The sequence below is a fragment of the Trichechus manatus genome, unplaced genomic scaffold (assembly GCF_000243295.1).
Source record: "Trichechus manatus latirostris isolate Lorelei unplaced genomic scaffold, TriManLat1.0 scaffold00090, whole genome shotgun sequence".
NCBI classification, from domain to species: domain Eukaryota; kingdom Metazoa; phylum Chordata; class Mammalia; order Sirenia; family Trichechidae; genus Trichechus; species Trichechus manatus.
This window is the reverse complement of record NW_004444026.1, coordinates 8,609,916-8,622,267: the sequence shown is the minus strand read 5'-3', so window position 1 is coordinate 8,622,267 and position 12,352 is coordinate 8,609,916. Positions and strand designations below refer to the sequence as shown.

Sequence of the window (12,352 nt, the reverse complement as noted above, 5' to 3'; positions counted from 1 at the left end):
TCTCTCTCTCTCTCTCTCGGCTAGATTTAGAAGACAGCCTAGTAGGCCACATAGAGCTACAAGGTGAGGGCTGATCCTGGACAGTAGCTGCTATTGCCTAACTGAGGGGCTCCTGGGTTAGCTCTGTCTTCACAGTTACCCTCACACTGCAGGTGGGGGGGTTGGGAGGATGAGGTGGTGGCCACAAAGGGGCGCCTCTGGTTCACAGGTGGGGTGTTCTGCTGTGCACATACATGATCATATACACTCTCACTGCCTAACACAACTCACACATTCACCTTTGCTCAGATGGATGCCCACAATTCCCGGCCCACTCCTTCCTCCTAGGGCAGCATCTTGAGTTTTTTATTCTTGGTGGATAAGAGGGCGCCCCCAAGCTGGAGGGAGGGAAGTTGCCAGCTCCGAGGATCCTCACAGTTTCATTTGGCTTCTTTAGTGTATTTCACTTCTCCATGTTTGGAAAAGGGGTGGCTGGGGCCCCAAGGAAAGGGACCAGGGGCCATTCCCTGAAATGGAGGGAGGACTTCAAGAAGCTGGGCTGAGGTGATTGGCCATAAAACAGCTTGGCCGCAGCATCTGGAGGAGATTAGAACCAGATGTTCTCAGGGTTGGGGAAGGGAGGGCGTCAGATGGGAGGGGGCTGGTGCAGGAGCAGCAGCAGCTCTGACTGGCAGGAGGCTGTGTTGGGGGCCTCATGGTTCTCTAGGATAAACATCTGGCTGCCCTCTTCCCAGCTCCCCAAATCAGGCAATACTATTTTTGCAAACTGGAGCAGCAAATCTTTTTCAGGGATTCTAGAATCAGCCTTGTGTGTGGGGACAGTCAAGTACAGGGTGTGACTTGGGAGGTGTTCAGAAAGACTACCAGCTAGCCAGAAATTCGTTCCCTACTGCCCCTTGCTGTGTGTTAAGCATTGCCCTCTCTGGCAGAAGAAGTTCTGTGCTGAGCTCCTAACATCTAGTTAGTGTACCCAGAAGTTTCCTTTAGGACAGGAATAGAGTCGTATAGGAAGTAGTGAATTGTCCAGTAAAGGCGAGGAAGCTGCGTTTATTGACAGCCTCCTATTTTCCAGGCAGTGTGTCGGGCTCTCTTCAGCAGTTATCTCACTCCTCCCTCACAACCATGTAGGAAGGTGGAACTATACCATGTTTATAGATGAAGAAACTGAGGCTCAGAGAGGTTAAATGACTCATCCACGGTCACACAGTCACTAAATGGTAGAGCGAGCATTCAAAACCAGCTTTGTATGTTTTCAAGCTTGTGTCCTTTTTACTAGTGAGAAGCTCGTGGAGTTAGGGAGAGTGGAAGGAAAGAGGGGGAAAAAGAGTGGGGGGCAGTGCAGGGCCTGACCTGACTTACTCGGCAGAGCCAACAATTGGCCCAGGTAGCCCCCACACCTCTGCTGAGGGTTCCAGTCGTTTTAAGAACCTGGCCCCTCCACTCTGGCTGCTCTGGAGACAAGATGACACCCTCACAGGAGTCTGCAGGCTTATGCCCTTATGTCCCAGGCCCCCTAGTCGTCCTCCCTCCATGAATACCAGCCTTTGGTGCTCTTTCTCTCACTGAAACAGTCCTCTGAACTCCTAGCCCTGGTCCATGCTGAGGTGGGAGAGAGGGCAGACAGTGGCTCCTATTTCTGGAATGCAGGCAGGCTCACCATGCATGGCCTGCCTGAGGTAGAGGAGGGCAAAGACTCCCTCAGATGGAGCCCTGTTACCATCCCAGAAAACACAACTGTCCCAAGGACTGCTGCTCCCTTCTCAGAACTCCCCCATCCCTCAGCAAGCTCCCATTCCCACCTGGCTTCCCAAGAACTCCCTTTTTACTTCTAGTTCCCCTCAGGAGCTCACCTTGCCCCAGGCTTCATCCTTTATTTTATCTGCCCCTGGATGTTCTTGTCTGGCTCTGGGTGTGGCAGGAAGGATTGCCAGGGATAGACAATAGGTTTGGGCCAGAGGTCCAACCCCCACTGTATAGAAGGAGCAGAGGCCCGGAGTGGGGCTCAGCTTGTCCAGGTCCCAGGGCTACAGCAGGGCTAGTGCTGTCTTTCCTGTCATGCTCCCAAAGAAAAAAGTCCACCGTTCCAGGGGATGTTGTTATCTTGCTCTGGTTACCGAGGTTGGGAACACAGAGGGTTGGGCAGCTCCACCGTTCCTCTCCCACTGCTAGCCATGCACTAAAGACCCAGGGGGACCACAGGGGCTGGAGAGAAGAGACGGGTGGAGCAGGTGTTCCTTCCTCTCAAGTGGAGCTGAGGGGCAGTCGCACTGGAGTTGGTCTTTCTAGAACCCTGATGCAGCCAGATGGTGGGGTGGGTTGGGCCCAGAGAGCGTGTTGTTGTATGCTGTCGAGTGGATTTTTGACTCATAGCGAACATATTAATTTATTAAACTCTAAAATATGTATCAATGGCCCGCAGCCAGCTCCTGAACAGCTTCTACCACCCAGAGAAGGTGGATGTCAGCTCCACATCCTCCTCCTCCTCCACCACCATCTTTTCTTCGTCTGGCTCTCTCTGCCCGTGTTCTCTCCATATTTCTCCTTCTTCTCCTACCCTGTCAGAGCCTGCCCATCAGCCATGCTTTGGGTTGCCTGCTGCTCAACTGCAAGCACTTGGGGGGTGGAAGTCTGGGCATCTAGACAGGCCTATACCCCTACTTCTTGAGCTGCTTGGTGGTCTTCAAGGATTGCCTCCACATCACTGGGTAGTGTAGATGCTACACACTATTGCTCTGGCCCTGGCACAAAAGCCTGCAGGACTGCTTAGATTTGGGCGTGGGTCTCCAAGATGCTCTGCGCCTTTTACTATTGGCACCAAACTTTCCCTGCTGGGCCTACCTTTAAGCTGAGGTGCTGCCGTTAGGGCCTGCCTCTTAAGATGGACTTGGGTGGAAGATTGGGAGATCTTGCTAGCATGGGTCCCTGAGTCATTAGAGAAGTCTACGTTGGTGATGGAGTCCTAGGACATGTGCCTGGGGTTCCTGCATGGGTTGATCCTGAGCCTGATTCTTGTGGTGTTGCTGTTCATAGGACCTTGTGCAAAGTGGAGCACCAGGTACATCTCTGTGGGTTGTTGGCTCCTTCTGGGCATGTGGCTTGTAAACTGAGATTGCGGTCCTCTGAGCTTCAGAGAACCTGGAGGGCTGGTGAGAGGAGTGTTGGCCACTGACTACAAATTCTGCCATGGAGAAGCTACTGCCAAGTTGGTTGGCAAACTGTCCGGGTGAGCTGCCCAGGCAGCTACATGGTTTGAGGACCTCTCTCTTATGCGTGTTGCCCTCTGCATTACTCCATGGCTACCCTTGCCAAGCACCCCGGTCAGGAAAGGAGGAGGCAGGGAGGGTTGCTGTGACATCATAGCCTTGTGATTTCACTGCAGAGACAAGCAGCAACCCCCATGGGCATCGCCCTTTCCCTCACACGGTTTCAGAGCCACACTTGTAGCGGGGACTGGAAGACAGCTGTAGCCTGGCAATGAGATCAGGCTGGCTTCCTGGAAGAAGAGGGTCCTGTGGACCCAAATGGTACAAACATTGGAATGCAGGTAGTATGCCTGGTTTCCACTATTGCTTTCTTCCTAGAGAACCAATATAGGCTCCACCATCCATACCACTCCCTGGGGGTGGGGTCCCCCCACATGTTCCAGACAGTGTCTGGCACAGCATCTACCCCTGCAATAGGGAGGAGCCTGGGGCCAGTAAAAGACCTACAGTCCCACTGAAGGCTCCCAGGGAGCACCAGGCTCATAGCAGGCTGCCTGGCTCTGTCCGGAATCTGTGAGAATGGCCAGCCAAGGCTTAAGAACCAGCGGTCCTCTCAGCTTTCTTGCCCTGTGAGGTCCATGTAAAGGAAATGGAGGGAGAGCTTCCTTTGAAGGGAAAGCCCAGGAACGTGGTTTCTCTCTCCTGGCCTTCAGGAGGCACAAGTGTGTGCCTCAGTCCCTGTGCCAGGAGGGAGCCGCTGAGACAGCTTGTTGCGGAGGGAGGAAAGAGGAGGCCAGACAAGACACAGCCTTGGGTCGTCTTGGGTGAGGGGGACAGAGCTGGAATGTTTGCTTAGTGGCTGCTGAGAGTCTGGCTCTTGTTTCTCATGTGGAGAGGAGGACCAGCTGGGGCCAAGACTCCTTGTCTGGCCTTCGGGAAGGTAGGCATTGGGGAGCAAGACAGCCAAGAGGCTGGGACAGTTAGTGGACTCCCCTAGCTGGAAACAAGGCCCCCGTGATTCCCCTGATGGAATCTCTCGCAGCCCACCCTCCCCTTCCACAGACCTAGAGGCAGAAAGCCTGGATGGTCAAAGAAACACACCCACCCTATTTCCCTATTTTACGATACCTCCTCCACCCACCACATGGCCTCTTTACACAATGTCTCGCCCTCCCCTTGGTGTGGGAGGGCTCTGGGCAGTGTGTGTATACAGTGTGTGTGCTTGCTGGCGGACATGGGCAATATGTCTGTGTTTGTGTGTGTCTGAGTGTGAAATCATACCCTCAGGGGGCTTGGAATTGAGGGAAGAGCAGCCAGAGAAGCCAGGTGTCCTGGCTCCCGGCCGGCCCCAGGCACACAGCAAGCCTGCACATCTGGAGTGAGACGCGCCTCCCCCTTCCCCTCAATGTCCCAGACAGCATCTGGCACAGGATATTGGCTGTAACACTTTCGGTTTATTGGCTGGTGTGCCCTGGTGTGGCTGACCAGCCACTGGGCCTGAGAGAAGCCCTGTCTTGTATGCCCACCCCCTCCCCTCATCTCCCCACTGTAGCTCCTGTGGGACATGTGTGGACACTCATGCCCCAGGAATGGGGGGAAACAGAGGCTGAAAATAAAACCATATCCAGGTGGGGGGTAGGACATGTACATTACAATGAAGATTATGCCACCGGTTCTACACAATACAGCGTGTAGAGGCGGGCAGGGATGGTGCGAGGGTCCTGCTGACAGTCCCTCTCACCGGGGCAGGTCCCCCAGAGAAGAACGGTCACTTCAAGTGTCTCAGTGAAAGCTCTGACTCCTGGCCCTGGCCCCTCGCTCAGGTTGGGGCAAGGGAAGAAGGGCTAATGGGGAAGTGGTTTATGAAGGAATCCAATCCCCCTGCCTCCTGAGAGCAGCCTCAGCTGAGGTCCTGGTGCCTGAGGGGGAGGGTCGGTGTGCCTTCTGCCCTCCCTTTACTGTCTGGCTTCTGAGGGAAGCATGCCTCCTGCCCCCTCCCCCGGTGCGAGGGTAGTGGTCACTTCCTGCTGTGGAGTGTGTCCTGAAACTTGGTGCTGGTGTACCGCAGGTGGAAGCCTTTTTTGGTGATGGTGTCATCCGAGTGGAATTTCACCAGGACAGAATCTCCTGCCGAGTACACCTCCTCGGGAGGCTGAGGGAGAAAAGGGATGGTGTGAGGTTGAGGAAGAGCGGCCAGGGCTGGAAGGGGAGAAGGCCAGCCCTCCCATCTGGAGAGAACCCACCCAGCTTCTCCCCCGCCCCGTCCCAGACTCCCAGGCTGTAAGGGAGGCAGGAGACTCCAGGCCTGTCACCACATCCCTCCAGCCCCTTCAAGCAGACTCTTGCTAGAAGGAGTTTAATGGGGCACCTGGGGGAAGGGAGAAAGCATGGGGAAGAGAAGTTTGCGTTAAGTTCAGGGCAGACTTCCATACTAAACCTAGCCCTGCTACTACTAACTAGTTAGCTGTGTAGTCTGAGGGACTCTCTGGGCCTCATTTTCCCCAACTGCAAAAAGGAGGAGATGTTACCTGCTCTCCAAGCCTAGGAGGGTTAGTGGGGAAAAGCAAATGAGATGATGAATGTGAGAGTCTTGCAAAGGGAGTGGGCTCTCTGAGTGGGCTGCCTTCTTGCTGCCCGTGAGGTCTCCTGGAGACCACTGGACAGCACTTCTCTTTGCAGGGGTGTGGAGGATGCTGGCAGAGAGAGACACGGTCTCCCCAGACCTGGACTCTCTGCTACCCTCTGCACCCCCCTAGGTTCTGGCCATGGTCTGTGCTAGGTGATGCCTCTTTTCTGGGAGGCTCCCTGCAAGTCCCCACCTCACTGCTGTGGGCAAGCACTTAGTGTGAGCCACCCCACAAAGCATCAGTACATAAATGCCCCGGGCCCTCCCTCAGGGAACAGAAAGAATCCTTTCTGAGAACCTTGGGGACATTTCCAGTAAATGGTAACCATCCAGGAAGCCCTGACTGGGTTCCTTCCCTAGGTCCCCTCCTTGTTGCCCCAGCCTGGTAGAAGTCTCTGGAAGAAGCTGTGCCAGATCAAGGGAGCTATAAAGGGCCAAGCGGGGAGGTGGTTAGCTCAGTAGCCAGGGGCTTCCAGAGCAGTGGGGGGCAGGCAGAGGGGGCTGTGTGCTCTGCTTGCCTGCTCCACTTCTATGCCCTGTCCTCCAGCCCTGTCCAGCCCCTGCCATACACAAAGGCTGAAGCTCTGCTCGTAAGGGAAGATTTAGCCAATGCTGGGTCCTGCAGCTGCTGCAATTCCTGAAACATTTAACCCTTCCTGGGGCCCCCAGGCTGCCCTCGAGTGTGGTTGTTAGAGAGGTAAGGCACAAGATGGGGGTGCAAGGGGGTGCTGGGAGGGAAAGTGTGTCTGAGTGTGTGGAATGGGGAAGGGAAAATAGCTTTCTCTGAAGGAGGAAAGTATTCAAAGAGACAAAAGGGGGGAAGAAAAGAAGCCACAAGGTCTTGTTGGGAGGGAAAAAAAAATCCACCTATGTGGTTAGCCCCCGGCCTTAGTTAAAATCCCACCAAGTAAAACTCTGCCCACTGTCTCTGAAAGTGCTATGTTACAGGGGCCTCGTGGTGGAAGCAATGCTCAAGGTTTGCTTGGACAACAGCAACATCTTTGGGACAAACTGGCCTCCCGTCAGCATGAAAAACTGGCAGCAGAAGGCATGAGGTGTTTTAATGGATCAGCCAGACAGGTTGGTGAGAGTGGCCAAGCTCAGGCTCCCTGGCCCTGGGCCTTGCCCCAACCTCTGGTCCCTCCTCTAGGCCCTGGAGGGCTGCCTTGGGGTAGGTGTGAGGGGAGAGAGGGAGGCAGAGAGAACTCCATCCTCCTCCCCAGGGACAAGACAAATCTCAGAGCCTGCAGGAACACCCGTTTTACCTAAAAAAGACCCAGTTTCCTGGCCCTTCTGGGTGGGAGAATGGCACAAGGCCAGGTGGGTATACCAGGCTGGGTCTCCTGGCTCCTGTAAAGGGCCAGGTATGTGCTACCACACATCCCAGCTCCCCTACCCCTCCAGGGCACCGCTCGCACTGGGAGTTGGGGTGAGAGCTCCCCTCAGCTCCAGAAGGCGTGGGCAGGGCCTCACCCCAGAGCCGCAGTAGCGCCCCAGCCTGGGGGCTGTGCCGTCGTAGCCGTCGAAGAGCTCCATGTAGTCGTAGCCACAGTCGGTCTCCTCCTCCACCTCGAAGGTCTGGAACACGAGCTCCACGCCATAGCCCTCCTCTGCCACGATGACCCACTCGCAGTCCACCCCGCTAGGGTAGTTGTTGTCTCCAAACTGGGCATGGGAGTACAGGTCCTTGGTCTTCACCTCTGCGTGCACCTGGCCCCCACACTCTGCGGGGGGAAACAAGATTGGCGGGCCATTTCCTGAGCCCTGCCATGTGCCAGGCACCGGTCCGATCCCGTTTAACCCTCACAGTGAGATGGAGGCCTGGAAGAAGGCCCCACAGCAAGGGATGGGTGGGGTTTGGACCTGGCCCAGAACTTTAACTGCTCGGCTGGCTGTTCTACCTCTGGGATCAATGTCTGCTGAGGCCAGGGGATGTATCGGGGTGAAACACACTGAATGAAAGATAGGCAGAATGGTGGCGTTGGGAATGCACACTGTGTCTAAAGAAGGCAGTTGCTAATTTGCTCCAGCTGGTGGCTGCCATGGAATAATTTGGGTCCAGCCTTGCCAGGTCTTCGATTTTTAAAAGAGAAGCTATACATCTGGAATTTATGTACAAACTCCAGATTTTTAAATGCTGGCTAAAATTTATAAAAAATATATTGTGTGCCAAACATAGCAAGTCAGAGGGCCAGATGGAGTTTCAGGGCCCCCAGTTTGTGACCCCTGTTCTGGGAGAGGCAGAGAAGAGTATGGGGGCCAGGATGGTCAGTGGCCACCCTCCTCCTGACACCCTCTGGCCTCCCTCCCTACACTGGGAGGAAATGAGTAGATGGGGCCAAGGTCAGGGACTGAATCTAAAGGGGAGGGAGGAATGCTGTGGATTCATCAGTTCTGGGGACTCTCCAGCAGGTGGCTCAAGACTCATGAAGAAATTATGAAGATGTCTGAATCCTTGGTCTGGCATTCAAGGCCTCCCAGGACTGGGTCCAACCTTTCTTGGTAGCCATATCCTTCCCATTACTGTTCTTACACACCCAATACTTTTGTTGGTGTTTGGTGCTGACAAGCTGATTCTGACCCATAGTGACCCCATGTGACAGACCCATAGGGTTTTCTTGGCTGTATTCTTTACAGAAGCAGATAGCCAGGTCTTTCTCCTATGGAGCCACTGGCTGGATTTGAACCACCAACCTTTCGGTTAGTGGCTGAGTGCTTAACCATTGTGCCACCAGGGCTTCCTCACACACCCAATACTCTGGCCAAACTAAATAAATTGCTATAACCTGTATACATCCTGAGCTGTCCCAGGGTTGTGGCTTTGCTTGGGCTCCCCCACTCCATGCTCTGCCTGAAATAACCCCACCAACTCACAGCTGAGTCGGCTCCTAGTGCCTTTCTTATTGCCCTTATCATGTTTTGTCTCATGCTGTAATTATCTGTGTGTGTTTTATCTCACAATGAGACCATGAGTTCCTAGGGGAACAGGAGTGGAAGGCTCCATGCCTGTTTTATCACTATGTTCCCCTCAGAGTGTTCTTGTGTAGGGTGGCAGTTCCATAAATGGTTGTTGAATAAATGAATACATGAATGCAGAGTAAGCTCTTCAAGGGCAGAGGTCTTCGTCTGCATTGTTCATTTTTTTGATCCGCACTTAGAACACTGCCTCATACATATTATGCATTAATAAATATTTGTTGAATGAATGAGTGAATGTTTAGGATTGGAATATGGGTGGGCTCCTGCATTGTCAAGTGTCCTACACTTGGAGACTTTGGGAGATTCCTGAAAGGGGTCTGGACCAATAAGCAGTGCCCGTCTCCCCTCGTCCCTGGGTTCCCTACCCCATGTCATCACTGCTCTGTTTTCTGGCTATCACAGTCCCTAATCACGACCTCCACTCCTGCACCCTCTAGTGCTTACCCTCTGCTCCCCCGTCCTGGCCCTCACAGCACGTTGTCTTGTTCCCTCATCCATCATTCTATATTCTATAAGCTGTCTCTCCACCCAGGCTACAAGGCATGTTCTGTCTGTGCCTCACACAGGCTCTTTGTAAACCCCCACCTCTAGCCTAGGCCTTGGCTTTAAGTCGAGGATCAGCAGATACCTCCAGAACATATGACTTGAGGGCCATGCTGCCCAGCACCCTGGACTGAAGCAGGCCTCACCGGTGGAGTGGGATGCCTGGAAGCCCTTCCTCTGGACAGAGTTGTCAGAGAAGAACCTCAGGAACATGCGGTTGCCGGTGGCTAGGACAGGCTCGGGCTTCTTGCTTCCACAGAAGCGGCCCAGGACAGGAGCCTTGGCATCACGCCCATCGTACACCTCGAGGTGGTCGTAGGCACACTCAGGCTGGGACTCTATGTCCATCTCCATGAAGGTCTGGCAGGGAAGAGTGCAGAATAGAAATGTGGCTGGGAGGCTAGCTGGGGGGTTGGGGAGTGGGAGGCCTCAAATCTAGGCCTGTGGACCCCAGCTCACAGACACCCCAAGGGAGCAGCCACTGTTGGTGTATGACAGTGAGGGAGGACCCAGGAATGGGGCAATAGCAGGTACACCCCAGTGTATACTGGGAATGGAGGCCTCTGTGGAGATCAGTTTTGGGGGTTCTCATGGGGATGGCAGCCCTATGGGCTCCGCCATGCCACCTGGTCTGCAGCCTGCATTGCTCTGAACAGCACCTCTGATTCATTTATGATTTTGGAGATGATGGAGACATAGGTGGGGGCCAGTCTGCATGGAGGGGGCAGGTGTGCCCTTGCAGGCTGGGAGTGGGCAACTTACCAGCTTGACCCGGTGCCCAGGGCTGCTAGAGATGGCCCAGGTGCACTCCTTCTTGCTGGGATATTTGTCAGGCCAGTTGGGGCTGGTGATGGTGCCACTGGTGGAGGTTACCTTGTGATCGCAGCCAGCTGTTGGGGAGTGAGTAAATGGAAGGGAATCAGCAGGGACCCCAGTGCTCCGATGCCCTCTATAAAGAAAGGCTCTTCCCTCCTGTCCTCCTCCTTCATTTTTTCTCTCATCCCCCACTTGAAAACTGGACTGAAGGCTTACACTGCCTCTTGTTCAATGACCCACGCCTGGGGAAAACCTAGATGGCTGGTTTTGAAAGAAGCCATAGCAAGGCCCCATCTTGGAGCAGCACAGATGCCCAAGACCCATGGAAGCTGTCATCACAGACTCCCCTGTGTAGCCACGTCCCTCCCTAGACCTTTGAGGCCCGTGCCATCAGCCATGCCACCTCTGCCCCTCCCTAGTGTTGTCATCTACTGATCTCTGGCCACGTCTCCCATTCGCAGACTTTGGCACCTGATTCAGTTCTCTCTACCTCCACTTCTGCCGTCAACCTGAGTGATGTCAACAAACATGTGACGGTTCCTCCAATATAGTGGCCTCCAGTTCTTTGATCTTCTCAGCTCTATCAGTTTTTATATCTCTCTTGAGATATTCATGCTCATGATCTCGTCCGAGGCGTTGTCATCATCATCTAAGATTTCCTGATGCTACAAATGCATCACTCTCTCTGGGCCACCTCTTACTCTTCTAGTGGGCTCAGGTCCTCACTTTTCCTACAACAGTTACTCAACTCCATGGTCTTGATTTTCTCCCAATATAGCCTCCACTGTTGACTTAACACACATCCTTATCCAGCTAGACTACATGGTCGATCTCCCAACATCCTACTCATCAACATCCTCAATGGCCCTGCCCCCCATCTTAGAAAACTCCATTGGTGGTCTCCAACCTCAGCTGGGCCCCCAGACCACTTGATACTTTTTGTATTTTCCCTTAGCCAGCTCCGTTTCTCACCTCCTCAGCAACTGTTTCAAATCTTCAGCACTCATCTCAAGTCACTGCTCAATTCCCAACCCATCACTCCCAGCAGACCACTTCACCTCCTACCTCTCTGAGACAATCAGGGTCATCAGGCATGAACTACTTCAACTTTCCACTGCCTACTTGCAAACGCAACTTACCTGCCTCCACTTTGTCTCTTTTCCTTTGGTTTTAGAGAAGGTATTCCTCCTCTCTGTCAGGGATGAATTTCTCTTCTGTGGGTTGGAGTCCTTTGCTGCCTGCAACCTGAGAGCCCTCATACCACAAATTATCCACCATCACCCTCACTCCCTCTACCAGATCCATCATCCCATCCTAAAATAGCTCTGCTATGACCCTAATTCCAATCTAGATACCACCTATTCTCTCCCCTTTTCTTCTCAGCTACGCTTTAAGAAAACTTGTTATTACCATTTAGCATTCCTTATGGCTCCTCAATCTACTGTAATCTGGCTTCTGATTCTGGAAAGCATGGCCTCACAAACTCAAATTTAAAAGCAGATGCTCATTATTCATTATCAATCAACCTGATAGGTCCCTCTGAGGAAAAGTGAGCAGCTAGTGTACCGCCGTGCCCAAGCAGGAAAACGGGATGAATGGGCTCTGCAGGCTGCATATATCTGCCTAGAGTCAGAGGCTCAGAGAGTGAATGGCACAGCCACGAGGGCCTAGAGATGAGCCCTGAGTCCTAAGGCCACCCAGCAGGTCCCTGGTGGAATCAGGTCAAGGTCTTGTATCCCCACATTTAAGCTGTGAGTTGTTTCCATTCCTACCTGTGGCCTTACATCTCTACCTCTGCCCTCGTCCACTTATACACTGGTCTTCCACACTCTCTCATGTTCCCTTGCACATTCACTTCTGTCCCCAGCTAGGCTGAAATCTCTGGCAGCAGAGGGCCCTGTCTTGAATACCGTATAGAACTTTGCACAGTGCTGGGCCCTCAGGAGGGCTTCAGGAAATACTGACGAATTTGTAATTAGTCTATCTCTTGCATAAGGAACCTAAGTACTTCTAAAGTGAATCAGAGTTATGAATAGGTCATCTTCCCTAAAAGTTTAAACCCTCTCCTGGCTATCTTGCTGATGCTGCTATCTGATTTATCAAAACCCTCTTTTTTTCATAAAGAGTACAGAGGTAGAATGTAATTTAGACAACATCAGAAAAAGGTCCCCTTTAGCTAAAAAAC

The 12,352-nt window shown here is 53.2% G+C and overlaps 1 protein-coding gene across 1 annotated transcript in view; it reads right to left on the bottom strand.

Annotated features, from left to right (window-relative positions):
- Positions 1-4,643: 4,643 nt before the first annotated feature.
- The window catches only part of BMP1 (bone morphogenetic protein 1), a 48,146-nt gene continuing 40,437 nt past the window's right edge, over positions 4,644-12,352 (bottom strand). The window contains exons 17-20 of the mRNA XM_004382116.2: positions 10,114-10,241; positions 9,498-9,711; positions 7,303-7,553; positions 4,644-5,355 (exon numbers count right to left, since the gene is read on the bottom strand). Coding sequence (XP_004382173.1) covers positions 5,221-5,355; positions 7,303-7,553; positions 9,498-9,711; positions 10,114-10,241 — 728 coding nt within the window. The 3' untranslated portion in view covers positions 4,644-5,220. The remainder of the gene's footprint in view (positions 5,356-7,302; positions 7,554-9,497; positions 9,712-10,113; positions 10,242-12,352) is intronic.